Source organism: Microplitis mediator, chromosome 3 (genome assembly GCF_029852145.1).
Source record: "Microplitis mediator isolate UGA2020A chromosome 3, iyMicMedi2.1, whole genome shotgun sequence".
In the NCBI taxonomy this organism is placed as follows: domain Eukaryota; kingdom Metazoa; phylum Arthropoda; class Insecta; order Hymenoptera; family Braconidae; genus Microplitis; species Microplitis mediator.
In genome coordinates this window covers 6,071,202-6,091,639 of record NC_079971.1, presented here as the reverse complement: position 1 = coordinate 6,091,639, position 20,438 = coordinate 6,071,202, and the positions used below count along the sequence as shown (strand labels likewise).

Below are 20,438 nucleotides of genomic sequence, written 5' to 3'. Positions count from 1 at the left end.
TGAATCTTTTTTTAATCATAATAAAGTAAATTATTTTTATAACTCTGACTGCATGACGCTGACTTTAGACATTTAACGGCGTTTTTCTTCGTGCATTCATTACATAAACTACAGTATACATCTAGAGACATCGAATATAATACCGATTCCACATGATGTATGAGATACTACAAACAAATTAATAGCAAATTTTATGATACTTTATATAAATTTTATCAAACACGGGTATTTTTATTCATAGCTTTCGAATGATAATTGGAAATGCAGAAGGGTTTACTTCAATTGGTACTGCGGGTAATTATTACCTTTCACTATATCTGAATTATTTATAACCAATGACAGGGTAAAATTCAATTAACAATATTTAATAATTAATAGTAAGTCATCCTATTCAAAGCTTATTTATTCAAAGTGGTTTTTAATACAAATACTATAATAATTTTTACTCTAAAATTTTCTATGAATACAATTAAGGTGAAAAATAGTTTAACTCAATCTATAATCGCGTTTAATACTTTCAATAAAAATGTCAAACTTAAGTAAATAAAATTAAAAGTTCTGCAATCCATAATAATGCGATGCCATAAGTACACTGAGTACAGTAGTAAGTATTGAAAAGCTGCGGTTTTACAACGAACTCCTGATACATTTACTACCACAATATTATATAGTTTTGTGAGAATCTATAACTATGTATATGACAGGCACCATAAACTAAGTAGGCAACTTTCTTAACGAGAAAAGTTCTGTTCTAGTTCTCGACACAACTTTCCACCAAAGCGTAGTCAGTTCGTGTATTTCCTTTTTTTTTTCACTAACAATTTTGTAATTATTTATCTACCTTTTTAGATTAAATTTTATACCAACTACAACTTTATGTATTTATCTTTGACCATTTTTATTTTTTCAGTTTAAAAAATTATAGAAAAAGAAAAGTGAATTGAGAAATAGAATATGAAAATATTCAAGATACACGCGAAAAAAATACCAGTTAAATTAATATCGTAATTTGTCCTGATCGTTGCAACGGCGAACTCTACCCCAGAAAAAATGCTCAGATATGATGATATCTGTTCATGTATGATCAATGATCATATATGAGCTCAAATATGATCATGTCTGCTCATGTATGATCAGGCATGAGTGCACATATGATCATACATGATGTCATGTATGATCATATCTGCAGCTGAATAGGGGAACAATGTTCAGATATGATCAAATCTGTTCATGTATGATTATATATGTGCTCATATATGACTTCATGTATGATTATACATGATTATGCATGGCCACATCTGCAGCTGTTTACAAAGAAAAATACTCAGATATGATCATATATGGTCATGTATGATTATATTTAAGCTCATGTACGACTACATGGATGATCTGAGTCTTTATACATGATCATATCTGAGGATTTTTCGGATCTGATCAGATCTGAGTATTTATACATGATCATATCTGAGCATTTTTTCTCAGGTATACCTCAAAACTTACAATTTCGATTAAAAGCGACTGCGATAAACGATAAATCTTTAGATGAAATAACATCAAGAATACTTAATAACCTCATGTAGATTAAAAGCATTGCCGTAGATCGTGAGAATAAAATGAATGGAGAATTACTTAGGCAAATTTGTTGGCAATTGATCCCGTTAATAATTCTAGAGCTTTAAAACGTAAACCAAGTTGGCACCAGGTTACGACGTTCTACCCTCACGTTCCATTAACATGCACACGAGATTGTATGTAAACACAATGCATTTATAGTATGAAACAACTCTGATTTGAATTGAATGTATATTACTATTCCAAAACGCACTGCGCATTCACGATTGTTGTCGCCACCTCTACTATTTCTCTATCCTTTCTTTTCTACATCGCACAGCCAACGCGGCAAATTAACATTATTATTCATACTATTTCATACCGAATAAACAACTATAAGCCGACTTGTCTTTATTTTAAATTACTAATCTACGGAAATACTTGAATAATTTTGTCGTAAACCAAAGACAATTTTAATTGCTTTTTTTAACAGTAATGTCTATATTTAACGTCCCTACGCGTTATGAATATTAATTGAGAACTTAGAGAAACACTCTATAGTAATTTACTATAATTTGCAGAGCAGTAATAAGATGCTCAGTTGGATAATAAGTTTTTTTAGAGCTAAATAATTATAATAATTTATAATTGAATGCATTGTATCAGATCATTTTACGCAATGTGGATAGATTCTGCGGCAGGATTATTATTAATCTCTGAAAATTAATCAGCTTAGAGTTCACAGTTCACATAACCATGATGCCTGGATAGTCAAATTATATTACATTCCTCTCGTCGTTTGATATTACGCAAAATTCTCTTGTACACAAATATTCACTTCAATGTGTGCCAATTTTAGATATTCAGGATCAAAATGATTCAAATTTTTCAAAAATTCTTAACTTGATTAATTTTAGGAAAAAACCGGGCGATTAAACTTCCGGACCAAATTGCATGGGTACTAATTTTTCTACTCACTGGAATAACTCTTAAGTCAAAATAGGAATTCCTTTTGGGTTAAATAGGAATTTTTTTTTCTCTGTATTCTGTTTCTGTTCCTTGCAGCTTACAAGCATCCATAACACGAGTCGTTTTAATTAAACTCTATACGGAAACAGCCGAGCGAAATTGGCTACTGGGTAACAGGGTTAATTTTCCTGAGGTAACGTAGTAATTATATTAGAAAAAATTTTATGTGAAAATGAATCTACATAAATTATGGTATTTTTATAAATGCTTAAAACATTATTTACATGCCGTAAGATGGATGGTGGCAAAATATTGAGATCAAGATCAAGGTCACTAGTCTGGTTTTCTCTCGTGCATCTTTTCCTTTCCGTCCATTCCCTTTTCTTACAAGAATATTATTCTGCCGAAGGAAAATAGAACCGTAGAAAAAGTTTCTATATTCAAAAAATAATCGTCACTATTACTTTCGTACAGGAAAAGTTTTTACGTTTTTTTTCGCCACACGTCCAATTATTTTAGTGAGCAATTGCTTTTTTTTTTTTTTATAAGTGGGTTCAATTCGCCATTTATGAAACTTTTACAATTATTTTAAAGAAATTTGAAGTACCCGGAAATTACATTGACAAAGTTTTTTATGTCCGACACCTGAACTCTTAAGTTGTATTCGAAATCATATTTTTCACTTAAACTTACGAGTAAATAACTATATTTCTTATATTTTGTTACAAAGTATGAAAAAGATGTCTTTGGAAAATTTGTGCCCAAAACAATAGAAAATTCTCGCAACAGAAATTGAAAATTTGTATTATTTTCTTTAGATAACAACAGAAAGTAAAACATCTGACGTATTTGAGTTGAAAAAAATTCGAATCATAAAAATCTGTTTCTCAAATTATATACAACTACATTAAAATTTAACTGTGGACAAATATTCTATGGATTTCTTCATAAATCGGTAAATTTGTCGTATCGTTAATTTGTGAAACTTGGAAAATAAAACTACTTTTTTTCGAACACTGCTCAACACCAGGATTATTTTAACACCATTGTCGGGGTTAAATTCAACACCGATACCCTTGACACCGGTATAGTGTGAACTTGCACCGTTTTTTTCGCAGCTTATTACTAATCCGCATGAAAAAACTTTATATGTGAAAAAATATACTTTAAATATATGAATATTATAATGTGATATATTGCACAATATATAAAATAATATTTATATTTTTGCCGTATTAATATATGATAATATATTGAAAAAAAATATATATTGCTACAATATATTAATTATATATTTTTCAACATAACTTTTCTTATGTATGTTCAGCATATATATCTTGGTATATTTTATCATATATTGTATTGTATTGAATATTGTTGTATTAATATATTGTATTGAAAGTAATATATTTATTATATTAATCCAATATATGTAAAAAACATATATTCATAAACATATATATTTTTGCCGCCATATATTTATCACATATTCACCATATATATTTTTATATATTTTTAACAATATATAGCTTTTCCATGCGGGGATGCAGTATATTTTTAGTAATTATTTTCAAGCCTGACAATTTAATGGCCACAATTTTTATAATAGGCTTCAAAAATTGTTTTTGTACAGAGTTTCTCATAATAACGCTATTTATAGTTCCAAGTATTTTCAACAAAAGAATATAAAGCTGAGTATAGAAAAGTGTTACTCAAGGATGACAGCTTTTAAAGCGACCTGGTTTCTTCGATTTTTCTCTCGTTTCGGTCTCTTATCTCGTGTACACTCGTCAATCCTCCCAAGATCCGAGATCCGCGTAACGGTTGCTGAAACGATTTACTTCCGTACTCGTAAACAAACTGATCCAGGGGTTTAGTGGATACCAAATACAACCAGCAAAGGTATAAAATAAAAAATAAGTAGTAGAGCGAGGGGCAAAATGGTGTACTTACGGAAATAGTAAGTTTTCGGGAATTCAAATACGTTAGATATTTTTTTGTTTTAATGATATTTAAAGTGAATATATAAGAAATAAAAATTTCCCTTTGTCTTCCCTACATAAGAAATGAAAATCGAAATAAGAGTACAAGTGATAGACAAAAAATATATTTACTTTGGGTTCGGGGTCTATTGTAAAAGAAACGAATATTTATTCCGTTGTCTTAAAAACTTTTTGAGAATAGAAAGTTGATGCCGCAAGAGTGTACTATATTTTTTTACCTAAGAGGATCAGCAAAAGTTTGTACGAACAGAAAAGTTACGTAAAACAAAGTGAAAAAGACAAAAAAACGATAGTTTGACAATTGAAAATAATCTTGAGAGTTTTATTGCTTGATTTGTTGCCAAAGATTTTATTCAACGATATGATAGCTCAGCATTCGGATTGAAGATATTGAGAAGATCTTATTTTGCTATCGTCCTGTCAGTATTCAAGATTATTGTCCATGACTTTGCTTTATGTTGAAAGCTCAAGAACAAAGCAATCGAATGTGGCTTCTCTATGCAAGAAAATATTTAAAAAATAAAATGAAATAATGATGATAAACAAAAGTGATAGCTAAATTTTTTCATAAATTGCCGGAAAAGAGATCTTCTGTTCAAAAATTCGAGTTCAAAAAATTGCTTAATTTTTTTCTTTTCGTCGCCATTGTGTTATTTTTGCATGTACATTATAAATCCTAGTGCAGAAGGTTAGTGATATATTAAGTCTAAAAATTCAAAAATTTTCTGTTCCAATTTCTCCATTTTTGAAATTTTAGCACCAAGCGCAGACCCATCTACTAATTGAAGCATTGTATTCGAATGATGTTTTTGTATGTTAAAAGTTTATAAATTTATTTTTGCAACTCATGGCAAGACAGCACGTCTCTGATTGGTGAAAATGACACTACAAAGAATAAATATCGCAAAGAATGTCCACATTGTTCGTGAAAAATATGACAAACGTACACTTTTTACATATATATAGATATACTATTCATTAGTCATTAAACGATCCACCAGAAAACCCAATCAACAGCCGCCTCGAGTTAGGACAACGGAAAGTCCCAGACTATAGAAAATCATCTTACTGTATTTAATTATAATGTACACTTCACTATATGAACTTTGACTCAAAACTCTAGTTATTTTTTGCTGAGTATCAATATTTTGAAAACAATAAAAATAATTTTAAATTATTATAAAAATCAATTAAATCATGTTTAATTGTTTCTATTATTATTTAACAATCTTTTGCATCAAAAATAATACAGGAATTAATTTTATATTAATAAGATTGAATATTATTTTAGGTTAATTAAAAGATTAAATTTAATGTAGTGTCCTTTTTTACCAATAAAAGACATTCTTTCTTACCATTCCATGCAAAAACTATTGTAACGGATTGAGTAGGAAGGGCTTTCGACATTCGTGTGTTGGCAACACTCGTCTAACGGCTCGTGAACCAATCACACTCGTTGTCGAAAGCACCCTCCACTCAATGCGTTAATATACTATTTAAATGGATTTCAATAGATGAGTACTAATGTAGCAGACAATTAGCGATTTTTGGATTTTTTTTTTAACAAAAAATATCCACATGTAGAAAATTTAAAAAACTACAGGTGCAATTTTTTAAACACTTTTTTTTATAATCTAACAAACCCTACATGTATATCTTTATTCATAATATCATTAAAAATTCATAAAAAATAACCTTTTTTTCGAGCGTTCAAAGTAGAATACTGCCTTAAAAAAAAAATTTCAAAATTGGTAAGTCTTATTTATTTGAATCGATAATCTTTGGCCGTTTATCGCTTTTAAAAAGTGTCTTATCGTGAGGACCAACCACTGACCTACTTGGCATGGTGTCAAGATCTCTCTAACCCCGGGTCCAACATCTAGACGATCTACTTCAGGTAAAACGTACATCGTCTACAGTAACGATCAACTTATTTTGAAAATGCTGTTTCTTAGAAAGAGACAAAGTTATTTTTTTGGCGATGCGACAATATTGATTTTTGTTTTATTTTAACCCTTATATTCAAAAGGCATTGAAATACTATTACTAAAATTGATGAAAATATATAACACAGTTTGTTATAAAGTAGTTTCATTAAAACGTGATAGATTGTTATTTTTTAATGACTGACGTGTATTGAAAAAAAAGTTTACCTTCTTCATTGTCGTCATCTTGCAGCAGCCATATTTCTTCTTCATCAAAGTGCGCGTCACCTCCACGATCGCGACCCGGAAAAAAAGCATGTGCTAATATTTGTCCACGTCCATCGAAAGGATGACCATCACCGTGATATCCTCTGTAAAAAAAGTTGTAATCAATGATATATTGCTCAGATTTAATTAAAAAAATTTCATGTTTATTTAAATTGGATGTTTGTTAAATAAAAAAAAAACATTGAAGGAAAACTAGTTGAGTGTGCGAGCCAGCTTGGGCTTCATGACTTCTAATTATCTGGGATTTAAAAAAGTTAATGTAGATAATAAAAATATTTTATCACTTTTTTATAGCAACTTTACGAGAAAAAAAATCGGTATCAAGTTAAAAAAAAAATGAATAAATAAATTTTCAAACTTTTATTCGTGATATTTATTAAATATGTCAATTGTATGAATAAGATGCAATTGAAAGAGTTGGTTAAAACTTGGACGAGTAGTTGCGCCGTAGAAAAAAAGAGGGAGGGGAAAAATCATGTAAATTTATTTAAAATTTAAATAAAATTCCAGTTTTGAAAACTTGTTTAATTATGATAATATCTTTTGAAATTTTGATCCGTTCAAAAGATTCAATTATAATAAAATTTTTGAAAATAATTAAATTAATATGCGGGAATTTTTTTTCGAATTTCTCATTTTGATATTTTTATAACATATTATAAAGTCTGGAATTCATATATTATTTTATGAGTTTTAATAAAGTTTTCTCATTTGCAATTTTATTGAATATATTTCAGCATAATTAGCCATATTGTAATTTAACCCAAACATTTGTTTTCTAGAACAATTGAGTCGTATTTTTATATCATAAATTTGTAAAAATAATATGAGATCAAAAAAAGATCATTATGAATTCAAATTACATAATTCATGACGCAATCATTAAATCGTTGTGTGACTGTCACGAAAATAAGATTTCTAGATTAATATATATATATATATATGTTACTTTTTATTTTTTTTTCGGAAACTTTTGAATTATTTTATTCAAAATTTTCAAGTGGCCAAAACTGACTCTAAAGTGGCCAAAAACTGTACTACTACCCTATATAACATTTTACTGCATGAATCTATATAATTTTCATAGAATGATAAAAAAATTAATTACGAAAATTTGAATTAAAAAAAATTTGAACTATATGAGTGAATAAATCTAGTAAAATTACTACAAAATCATCTTATGAATAAAAAAAGCAATAAATTTAAAAAAGTTTATCTTCAAATTTGGTTTTTACGACGATCTTATCATAATCTCATAATTGCGCTTGTTAAATTTTTGTGTCAAATTTTGCACGTCTCAACGTGAAGCGTTTGAGTAGTGCTTTACTCTCACTCTCTCAAGGTCAAGCAATTATCTCGGCTTAAATTGCGTTTATTCGATCTTTTTTTGCACTTTGAGTATTAAATGAGTTGACAAATATCAACAATAACACTTTTTTATGACAGAAGATACTTTAAAAAACATTATTTTTTCTAGATAGTATAAAAACAACCGTTTTGAAAAAATATTTCGGTGGACGTCGGGTTGTCTGTATGTGCGGATGATGTATGTGGTCACGATAACGCCCAACAAACTTTTTTAAACTAAGGTAAGAGACTCAGTACCCGATCAGAGAACTAGAACTCGATCACTCATGTATTTGTATATCTATATTTACTGAATTTTTCTAAATATAGATAAATAAATACATGGACTTATCGGGTACTAGTTCTCTGATCGGGTACTAGGTCTTTTACGTTACCCAAGCGGCACAAAAAAAAATTGTTGATTTTTTGTTAAATTTAAGGCAACAATTTGTTATAACGTGACTAATTATTAACTTATATAACAACTTAAATATAGTGAAACCTAAACTTACAACTGACCTTCTCAATAAGACAATTTATAGATAAATTGAGAAAAATATAGATAACCCGAACTGGGATTCGAACCCAGACCATGTCGGTATCACGCCGAGTGCTCTTCCAGTTGAGCTATAGCCGGCCCTATACTAGATTCAACCTTTTTCACTCTGCCACTTCACGCAGAGAATATTTGAGTAAAAATTACTCATAAAGTTCGGTACTGTAAGGACATCTAGCCAGTAACTAAATTCTTACAATGTTGTTAGTAGAAATTGCACTTCATTTACACACTATCGAGTAGTATATTTTACTATGTACATGGGAAAAATTTAGATACTTAACACATGTCCTCCCAGTATCAAACTTTTTGGGTAATTTTTACTAAAAATTTCTATGCGTGTTGGGTTACATACAGAAATTTAAAAAAAAATTTCATCATACATTTTTTTCGTATGTTTAATCTAGTGTATATTCTTATTTTACTTTGTTGGACTTTTTAAACCTAATTCAACTGCTGAGACATTTACCCTATTTGATATTCAAACGATAATATTAGGTAAGAAAGTTTCAAACGTACAATGTACTTAATCCGGTTGATTCCTTTTTTTTTTGTTCTGATAACTTTTTTTCGCAAAGTTAATTATAGTTTGAGTTGAACAGTTTATTGATTTAAAATAAAATATACGAAAGTAAAATAGAATAGAATTAAGAAAAATAAGATATATTTCTGCAGAAAAAAAGGATTTTTTGACGAAAAAAATATTTTGCATCATAAATTGAAGAAAAAAATTTTCTTAGGACGGGACAAAATTTTTTGGCGCAAAAAATCTTTTATTTTTGTGTACAAATAAGACCCGCATGAAAAAACTTTATATGTGAGAAAATATATGAATATAATAATATGATATATTGCTCAATATATAAAATAATATTTATATTTTTGCCGTACTAATACATGATAATATATTGAAAAAAAATATATTGCTACAATATATTAATTATATATTTATCAATATAACTTTTTTTATGTATGTTTAGCATATATATCTTGGTATATTTTATTATATATTAATATATTGTATTGAAAGTAGTATATTTATTAATATACAGTATGATGTATACTTTTTATATAAGTTCCAGTATATTGCAAAATATATGGTACTCCATATATTTTTCGTACTATGGTATGTTACATAATAAAAACCATGCATTTTAGTTTGTAATTTTCATTTCTATGCTATCGGGCAGCTTCCCAAAAAATATTTAGGTATAGAAAGACTATAATTTTCAATATATCGAGAAAAATATAATTTTTAATATATTGGAAAAATATAACTTTAATATACCGCAAACCATAGATTTAAACATATAAGTTCTTCCATGTATGATTAATTATATACAGACAATATATCACTAATTATATGAGTCAAAATATACATAAATTTTATTATATTATACTTTATAAATTACATATATACCATCCATATATGACGAAAATATATTGAGCATTATATAAGATAATATATATAGAGAAATATAAAACATTATATAAAAAAAAATATATTATTAAAAATATATAATCCAATATATGTAAAAAACATATATTCATAAATATATATATTTTTGCCGCTATATTTTTATCACATATTCACCATATATATTTTTATATATTTTTAACAATATATAGCTTTTTCATGCGGGGAGGTTTTAAATTTATCAAATAATAGTTTTATATAATAAACTATACAAAATAAAATTACTTATGCTTATTTGTTTCTTCAATTTTGTTAAAAATTTCATAAAAAAGTTGGATCCTTTTTTGTTTCCACCCCTTTTATGTCGACTAGTTAAGTATGCAAAAGCAAACGGTCAAGGATTGCAAAATAAATTGTAAGTTCCAGAGCACTCGGTAATAAAAATCCCTAGTGAGTTCAACTCTCACAACAATCTTCAATGTATTTCTATTACTATTCTCTTTGATTTTCTTTATTCTTTCACTTTACTCGTTCCATTGTTTCTTAACAACAATAACATGGACAAAAACAACAACAAGCTTTCTACTGCATTGAAAATTGACGACTAACCTCGAGATTTTTATAAAGCATGAAAATATTCAGATTTAAAAATGTAGTTTCCTGTACGAGTTTTCTTTTTTTCTTCTAAAGCATAAACATAATGCGAATATTTCTGCAACTTATTCACTATAAAATTTTTTTTTACCCGTTATTTACGTTTTTTTTTAGTATTAAAGCTAAAAAAAAGTATACTAGTACACGAGAAATGAAACTGATATTTTTTTGTATCAGAAAGAAAATGTAAAATAAAAAAAAATAATTAGGAATCCCAGAATTCTAGACAAACGCGAATAACTTTGAAAAAAAATACTGAATCCAATTAGTTAGGATGGAAGTTTGAATGGAAAAAATCCGGTTATCTTGTAGTATGTTTTATTTGAAAACAAAAAAAAACAAAGTTTCATTTGAAACAAGCTGGTGTTTTTTTGGTTTAACCCGCGGGCAAACTTCTCGCTTTGCCTTTAAGCTCAAAATCTTTTTTGTTAACGAATGAATGAATTATAATTAAGAATAAAACTACAGGTAATTAATGAGGAAGAATATAATTATTATTACTCTTAATGATGGGATTTTTTTTCTAGATTTATTATTATTGACAGATTATGTTATAGTATTAGCGAACAAGTAAAATGATTGTATAATAATTTTAAAATCAATATGAACTCAACTGTTGTTATTGAATCAATTATTTATGGATTTAGAGATATAAATGAATTGGCTAGACATCTAATAAAAAGTTAAAGAGAATGAAATATAAAAATAGGTCAATATAAAATGATCGTAATAATTTATATGCACTGTTGAAAATTTAACTGTGAATTTATAGCAAACTACTGGAAATTATTGACCAGAAAACCAGTCAGAAATATGAAATATAGATATGATTATAAATTAATTTATTTATATACTTTCGTTTCACATTTCTTTAAATTTTCATGTCATAAATTTCGTAAAAATTAAAATTGATACACTGTAAAAAATCCGGAGTGAATTCGGAGTGAAATTAAATCCGAATTCACTCCGCCACTCGAGTTTTTTTTTAGCGGAGTGATTGCGGAGTGACGCGGATTTTATTTCACTCCCAATTCACTCCGGTCCGGAGTTTTAATACTTAAATAAATTTTTATTAATTTATATTAAACTGCTAAACAATGTGTGTGTTTCCGTGCATGTGTGTGTTTGGGTGTGTGCAGGTGTTTGTGTGCGTGTGTGCGAATGTGTGCTAATGTGTGCTTGTGTGTGTTCGGATGTGTGCAAATATCTGCGTGTGTGTCCGCGTGTATGCAAATGTGTGCATGTGTGCAAATGTGTGTGTGTGCAAATGTGTGCGTGCGTGAAAATGTGTGCATGTATGCATGTGTGCAAATTTGTGCGTGTGTGCAAATGTGTGCGTGTGTGCATGTGTGCAAATGTGTTCAAATGTGTGTGTGTGTGTGTGTGTGTGCGAGTGCGCGTGTGTGTCTAAATATGTATGTGTGTATGTGTGTGCGTATCAGTTGATCAATTATGTAATACACGAATTTTTACTTCGATTTTATTGAGTGGAGTTATATTTTATTAATAACATTTACAAAACTCCGCTCCGGAGTGAGTTTCACTCCGGAGAGATTAAATTAATAAAAAATTATCTACTCCGCGAAAACTCCCCTGCGGAGTGAATTTCACTCCGAGGGGAGTGAATAATTAAAAATTCATTCATTCCGCATTCACTCCGGATTTAATTCGCATTCACTCCGCGAATTTTTTACAGTGTATGTATTTTATTTTGTTTAATTAAAATAATTATTTTTTTTACGGTCCATAAGTCAGTTAATTTTAAACAGTATTAATTTTAAAGCGGATTTTCAAAGTTTCATTGTATTTTTTTTGAAAACTGCACAGAAAAATAATATTTTTTCATTATGAATTGAATGCAAAAAATTTCTTAGAACTAGAAAAAATTTCTTGGCCCGAAAATTATTTTTCCTTCCCAAGAAAATTTTTGTTTTCTGTTCATAGTTCAAAACTTCTTCAGGGCAGGTAAAACCTCTTGCGGGAAAAATTATTCTTCTGTGTAAGCCTTAACATTTTTTAATATGTGAAACACTGACATATTCATACAAAATTAATTGCTTACTAGTCTACACAGAGACAAATGTTAGCTCGAAACCTACCAATTTTTATTAAGCGGTCGACCAAATTTGAAACAGGAAGTCAAGCATCCAAAAAGTTGATATGCTCTTATAATAAATTATTATGCCTCATCACAATTATTATGTTTGAAAGTAACTGTCTTTAAAGCTTATCGATAAGTTTCTCGTGCGTAGTAAGTATTGTGATACAGCATGATAATTTTTCGTATGAGCATAATATTTTTTTGGGTGCTTCACTTCCTGTTTTAAGTTTAGTTGACAGCATAATAAAAATTGGTAGATTTCGAACCAAAATTTTTCTCCGTGTATAAAATGTTTGATAACTTAACACCATTATATCTACCTGATCAAATTGATCTTATAAATAGCAAACATAGCTACTATACGAAATAATAAAATGATTGAAATTAAACACACACGAACAAAAACAGCTGAAAAGTCTATTATGTATACAGAGGGTTTATGTACTGATAGAAGGATTTCTTAGCATTTAAAAAGATTTCTTAGTATTTAAGAAATCATTTCTTGAATAGTAAGAAATTATGCTTAAGAAATGTTTTTAAATGCTAAGAAATCCTTCTACACGGGAAGGAAATTATGGAAACGGTTTCTATAATTATGGGAATGCTACCCATAACATTATAGGAATGGCTCCTATAATACTATGGGAACTATTCCCATAATATTATAGGAATGGTTTCCTTAATGGTATGGGAACTATTCCCATACTATTATGGAAACTATTGTCATATATTATTGGAACCATCCCTATAATAGTATGGGTACAATTCCTATACCATTATGAGAACTATTCCCATAATGCATAGCAAAAATTCCCCATAATTTTCTTTCCGTGTATCAGTGTGTGGTATAATAATTTCTCAAATAAATACTCTTTATTACTAATAAAAAATTAATTCTCTGAAAGTTGTGAACTATGTAGCAAATTCTAAATAAAGAACTCATTGTTATTATTATCATTATTTTCATAGCTTCATAAAATAGTTGCTTTTGTGTTGATTTTTAATATTTAACGAACTGTAATATTCAACATACTGTCATTTTCATTAGTCAGGTTGATATTTAAACACAAAGACTCGATGTAAATTACGCCAAAATATTCTATCTAGAATGATATGGTTATGATGGTTGAAATACAACTCTTTGAACAATTGACCATGTATGATATTAATTATAATAAATTTGAATTCACAAACAATGGAGAGCAATTTCACATGTCAAAGTGATATTTCACCTATAGAACTCGCTATCAATTTAATCTCACACATTTTCAGTGTTCTTTCACATTCTTTTACCTCAATTTTGTGGTCTATACACTTCCGTTTCGGAAACTTTTTTTCATGGCTTACGAGAGTCTAGAGTTGACAATTAACCCGTTAATTTTAAAATTATTTGCCTTCTCATGTACATAGCTATCAATTATTCATACCTCAAATAGTTTAAGAATAAAAAGATTAAAAGAAAAAAAAGTATTCTTTTTTAAAATTACAATGTTAGCATAATTTTCGATATTTCACAATGAGACAATTCAACGGCAACGTTATGAAAATTAGAGACTGCAAAATTGGATTTCATTGTTTCTCGAATACAATAGTAGAGTTTTATAAGCGCGAAAAAATTCCAATAAAAAATTTAAAAAAAAGAGAGTATATTATTATTCTATCACGGAATTTTCTTTTGTTATATTTTCCAATAATTGTTCGATAAATTCTAACGGTGCTAATTAAAGTGTCGTAATAATTAATGTCGGTTTTTTTAAAATATTTAATTATAAGATATTGTTAATTAATTATCACAAAGAATGTATATTTCTTCTTTTACAACAAAAGATCGTATTTCACTGTAATTAAATCGCAATAGAAAAAAAAAAAAAAAAAATTCCACTGCAATATGTTTCGCTAAAGAAAAAGTGTAGAATTATTCCATTAGTTCCAGGTGCCAGCTCGGGGCAGCCCAATCAGTAACCAGTAAATTTTAAAGCTTACTGGACATATAGCCCGTGACATCTAAAGCCATGATACCGAATAGATTTCCGGTCAGTGCCCATTTTATAAGCGAGATAACTAATTGGGAATTTGCCAGCATCCAGTTACTTTTATCACTTTCTTTATTCCCAAGGAACGCTATTACATAATCTCATTTTTTAAATCTCATATTTTTTATTACGACTAGAGTAATTTATAGTCTCGTTAAACTCAATTAAATATATATGACAGTCTCATTGATTCGTAATTATATTTTCAAAAAATTTTTTTATTATTTGAGTTTTACATTAAAAAATTTTCGGAGTGAACGCGGAGTAGATCACTTTTTATTAACAGTAAGACCTCGTTATAAGACTAGCTCGGGGCTGTAGGGGAAAAACTTCTTGGAATTGAGGTACCCCCCACTATTGTGCTTGACAGCGTTTGCGCCTAAGCCTCGCTATAAGACTATCGCCGTTTTGCGTTTTATTTCTGTATTCGGTTAAACTCTACTCTATTATACAGTGTATCTATTTTATATATAATCATTAATAAACAAAACTTTGTCGTTCTTTTCTGTTAATTAATATTGTGATGCCACGAAATTTCAAGTATTCTTTAAGAAAATAAATTATTTAATCTACAATCTTTATGTACGTACATTTTATCTCGATTTTAATCGTAATTATCGTTAGTCTTATAGCGAGGTTTCGGCGCAAAACTTTTATTGAGTTGTTGGTGGGGAAAACGTTCCGAGCGAGTTTCAACAAATTGAGGGGAAGAGTCTTATAACGAAATCCTACTGTATTTACTTCCTTCGGAGTGAATTTTACTCCGAATGGGAGTTTCGGAAAATATTAATCATAAAAAAAATTACTAATTCATAGTGAGCTTAGGTCTTTGATATTTTGACAATTATATTGAGAACGGAAATAATTACGCACTGAAAAAAAAGTTCAAGTCCTATTGGTATACACTTTTTTAATGAATTGGTATTGCGAATATGATATAAAAAAGTTTAAGTATTATCGCAATACTCTGTTTAAGTGAGTGACTTATATTTTCCATACGATACTATAGCAAGTCCAGAGAGTATAGTAAAAAAAGTTCCCGCGTAAGACTCAGCGCGTATTTTGCATCTTTTTTCCCCGTGTTTATATTATACCTTTAACCTAACATCGTTCTTAAGAGCATTAAAACGATTATTTACATAATTGGAATTAAAAATAATCATTTATGGATTCCTGGGTGAAAAATAAATTAAACGAGTGGAATTCATCAACCTATCATCAAGTATTATCAATAAATGGGTTTATTGTCATTTCTTTAATCTATAGCAATAATAAATTTTATAACCTTCCTTTTGTAATTCTGTAAATTTATGAGTTTAAGGATTTGAGTGTAGTGCTGATATAAGTATTGCGGTGGCGCTAAAACTCGGTTTAAGCGTATGACTTAAACGAGTAAGTGTAGTGCTTAAAAATATTGCGTTGAGACTTATATTTGGCATAAGTATATTCGCAATACCAAGTATTGCGGTATCACTTAAATTTATAAGCGTGGGACATACTTTTTTTGCAGTGCGAGCTTCTTTTCCATATATTTATACGAAATTATTTTTAAAAATTATAAGCAGCTGATAATAAAACTTGAACAAATATAATTACACTGAGTCGCAAACTGTCGTATAACTGACATCAACCATACCACGAGATAACATTTCATATTGCACCGAAATATAAAATATTCTCATAAAAACTATGTCGCTACAGCTATTCAATAATTTAATATTTTTACTATGTATTATATATATGAAATTATAATTTAGTGAGTTACTAAAACATTTTATAAATTAAAAACATAATATTTTAAGTTTAATTATTAACATCTGAATGAATTATTTATTGAAATAATTATGTTTCTAATCAGCAGATGTTTCTATTAAATATTAATTTATTTAAGTATTAAAATTCTGGACCGGAGTGAATACGGATTTAAATAAAATCCGGATTCACTCCCGATTTTTTACAGTGTATACACTCGTTAAACTCAATTAAATACATTAATAGATTTTAATTAAATTTAAGTAAAAAATATTAATGTGCGAGTGTTATCACTACAAGTAAATTTATTTAATCATTATCGGTATCATTAAATTATGAAATTCTTTGGCATAGTTATATATGATTATTATTAAACTCGATATATAATCGCAGTAATCACATACTGAATATGAGGATTCGTCTAACAAATTAAATTGGAACAGAAAGATGTATAGAACTTTGATATTCAAATCGAGTGCATTCACTTGTAAATTATCGAGTACATTTAGCTGATAAAATTAATTTAACTGATGACCGAGATATTTCGCTGGTTTGCTTTTCAATAATCCCAATTGTCGATTATATTTCATTATATACTTTTTTTTTTGTAATTAACGAGTATTTAAATACATGATTATATTAAATCGGTCAATGATCAACATTCATAATTTAACGATGAAAAATAATGAGATTACACAGATGAAACCAGGGCACAATGGACCCCTTCTAAAATTTGTCTAAGAAAAAAGGAAGAGATTTCTACTTTATCCGAGAAAATTGAAGTTTTAAAAAAATTTTCTTGAATCAAATATTTACTTTCAGACGGGAATTTTTTTTTCAGTGTAAAGTTAATTTTACTACACTTAGTATCGAATAATTTTCTATAGTCTGTTGTGCAGAGGCGTCTCAATTGTAGTGAATTATAATAAACTTTTTTGTTAAACTAAACGACTGATTTCGACTAAGATTTTAAAATTTCTAATTTAAAAATAATTTTTTGTTTTTGATATTTAGTGTAAATAATGACTATTTAAAATTTAAGATTAGTAATACATACCGATGAAAATATATGAGAATATCTGCACGATCGCTGTTGACTTCTTGAAATGTAAGCTTTGAATTTCTCGCCCATAGATCCAGTGCACGGCTTAATTCTTGTCTTACCCCATAGGGATCTAATCCACTTGGTCGCTCTGTCCGCAAACTAAAAAAAAACAAATTACGATTTTTATAAATTTTAATTAACAAATAAAGTTTTTTTTCCAATACTTTCAAACTAATTACTTTTGTTAATTTTTTAATTAAAAAAAAAAAGAGAAAAACTCGACTCAATAAACAAATTTTTCATGTTCATTATTAAAATATTCGAATGAGAGTTCTCTTAAAGTTTAATGAGAACAAAATTTTTAATTAAAATATTTCGATAAATAAAACTAACATTTATTATCAATTTATTATTATTTTACGCGGGAAAAAAATAGTGCGGAAAATTACAGTTTCAAATATCAGCGAAGTTCCTCTACTTCGAAACTGTAAAATTACATTATGGCTGAGACGTAGTAATTATTACAATTCCACATAAGACTTTTTTCAATCCTCAATATCGTTTTATTCATCATAGAGTTTCAATCAACTACAAATACATCAGAAACTGTAAAATTTTGAATCTACGATTGTAATTAGTGTCATGTGGGGCAATTGTGCACAGAAAAAACAGATATCTTGAGTCAAGAAAATATTTTTGAAGACAAAAGTTTTCGGGAACCAAGTCAAGATTTTCTTGAGCCAAGAGAATTCGTCTTGGTTGGAGAAGATTTCTACTTTATCTGAGAAAATTTAGGTCTCCAAAAAAATTTTCTTGAATCAAGAATATTTACCTTCAGTCGAGAATTTTTTTTTTGTGTGTGCGCAAATCCATTCATTTCGGACTGAAATGCATGGGTTTGCGCGGTGACCAACCTAATGAACTTTGAAAATTGAACTTTACCAATTTGAACTTCCGCAATTTGACCTTTGGTAAGTTTGAACTTTGGTAAATTTGAACTTTTATGAATGAATTGATGATGATGATGATGATGAAAAAAAATTATTTTTGATGAAAGAAATACTAAATCATTCTAAGTTCAAATTTACCAAATTATTTTTGATGAAAGAAATACTAAATCATTCTAAGTTCAAATTTACCAAAGTTCAAATTTTCGAAGTTCATTAGGTATGAAACCGGTTTGCGCACACTTATCCACTGCACACAATTGTCCTATATGGCTCTACTTAATTACAAGAAGCAGTTTAAATTATTACAGTGCAAACTATAGTTCTAGAATTATTTATATATATATATATTTATATATAATATTTGACGTTTCGCATACGAGGGCCCCGTTTTTGCACTAAGAACTGTAATTTGTAACAGCTTTTGTTCTAATTTTTTATTTAGATCGTTGCCTTTAATTTATTAAGCGGAATAAATCAACTAAATACTGATTCGTATTTCCATTGTACTTTCTAATCTAATCAATAACCATTGATACATATTCCAACCCAGCACATTTGCACTCGACAATTTTTTTTTTTTTTTTTTTTTTTTTTTAATTTGAATATTGGGTCGTCAACTGCGTGAAAGACTGTGCTCGTAGCATAAATGTCACATGCAAATGCTAACAAATAACCATACGTTGGTTACAAGTAAAATTGGCGAAACATTTTTTTTTTCCGAAATATTTTACTCTAAAGGCGGATAAAAAAAATGATTGATAAAATTTATCAATATTTTTACAACTTTTTGTGTTTTATTTTTCTAAAGCTGTATTTCAATATTTTATGTACCTACTGGTTAAAAAATCTACCAACAAATTTCATAAAGCGAAATCACGAGCGTTAAGGGAACGTTGGAAAAAAAAATTAAATAATAAATAAAAAAAAAAAAAATATTGAGTCAAAATGTCAAGAGTTTGACAAAGCGAAGAGGAAAAATCTCGTTTAGTCATGTTTACTTTACAAAACGATAGCAGATAATGCTAAGTACATGAGAAGAGACAAAAGAAAAGGTGGAGTAGGATGAAAATAGTTGAATATATGAGAGTGAAGAGAAAATACAAAGTAAAATGTTTTTCATGGGTAGTGTAAAATGAAATCACGTCTGACGAGTTTTGCTTCACAAGCTAGTTTATTATGAGCTGTTGTTGTTGCTGTGCTGTTTATTTTTTAGTAAAAATTAGGTTGTAAAAATAAAATCAGCGCCGGAAAACAAGTTCATCCGGAGATTATTTTTTTGCTGGGTTGTATTGTATTTCATTATCAAAGTCTTGATGTTCCATAATAAATTTAACGGCATAAAATTTTTTTATACACTGAAAATTGTAATAAAAATTTATGGATCCTTAAAAAAAAGTCGTTCTGAAGTAGTTAATAAAAATATCTATGATAATAATAAAATATTATTATTTCTGAAAAGTTGTTTTACACAAAATAAAAATTGTACAACAAATATTTTTATTGAATTTTAAAATGGATTTTTAATAACGTAAATAAAACAAAAAGAAAGGGGAAATAAATCATCGAGTATAGAGTCACTATAAACTTGGTAAGAGTTTATATTTTTTTACTATTTATTTTTTTTTAGTTATTGATGTACATATCAAAAAATTTTGCAACAATTTGGTGATAAAATATCTAAAGCAAAAACTTATTACTTTTGTACGATAAAATTACGATGTAATTGTTTTATAAAACAAGATAAGATAGTATTGTTAAATTACAAAACGTCTTAAAGTTATGATACTAAAATATATCTGATAAAATTGCAAATGAGAGTTTCATGAGAAATTCATAAAATGATATAC

General features: G+C 28.2%; 1 protein-coding gene across 2 annotated transcripts in view; it reads right to left on the bottom strand.

Annotated features, from left to right (window-relative positions):
• The window catches only part of LOC130664414 (matrix metalloproteinase-2), a 195,668-nt gene that overhangs the window by 20,916 nt on the left and 154,314 nt on the right, over positions 1–20,438 (bottom strand). For both annotated transcript variants that reach the window (XM_057464265.1, XM_057464266.1), the window contains exons 6-7: positions 17,654–17,800; positions 6,677–6,819 (exon numbers count right to left, since the gene is read on the bottom strand). In XM_057464265.1, the coding sequence (XP_057320248.1) occupies positions 6,677–6,819; positions 17,654–17,800 (290 nt within the window). The remainder of the gene's footprint in view (positions 1–6,676; positions 6,820–17,653; positions 17,801–20,438) is intronic.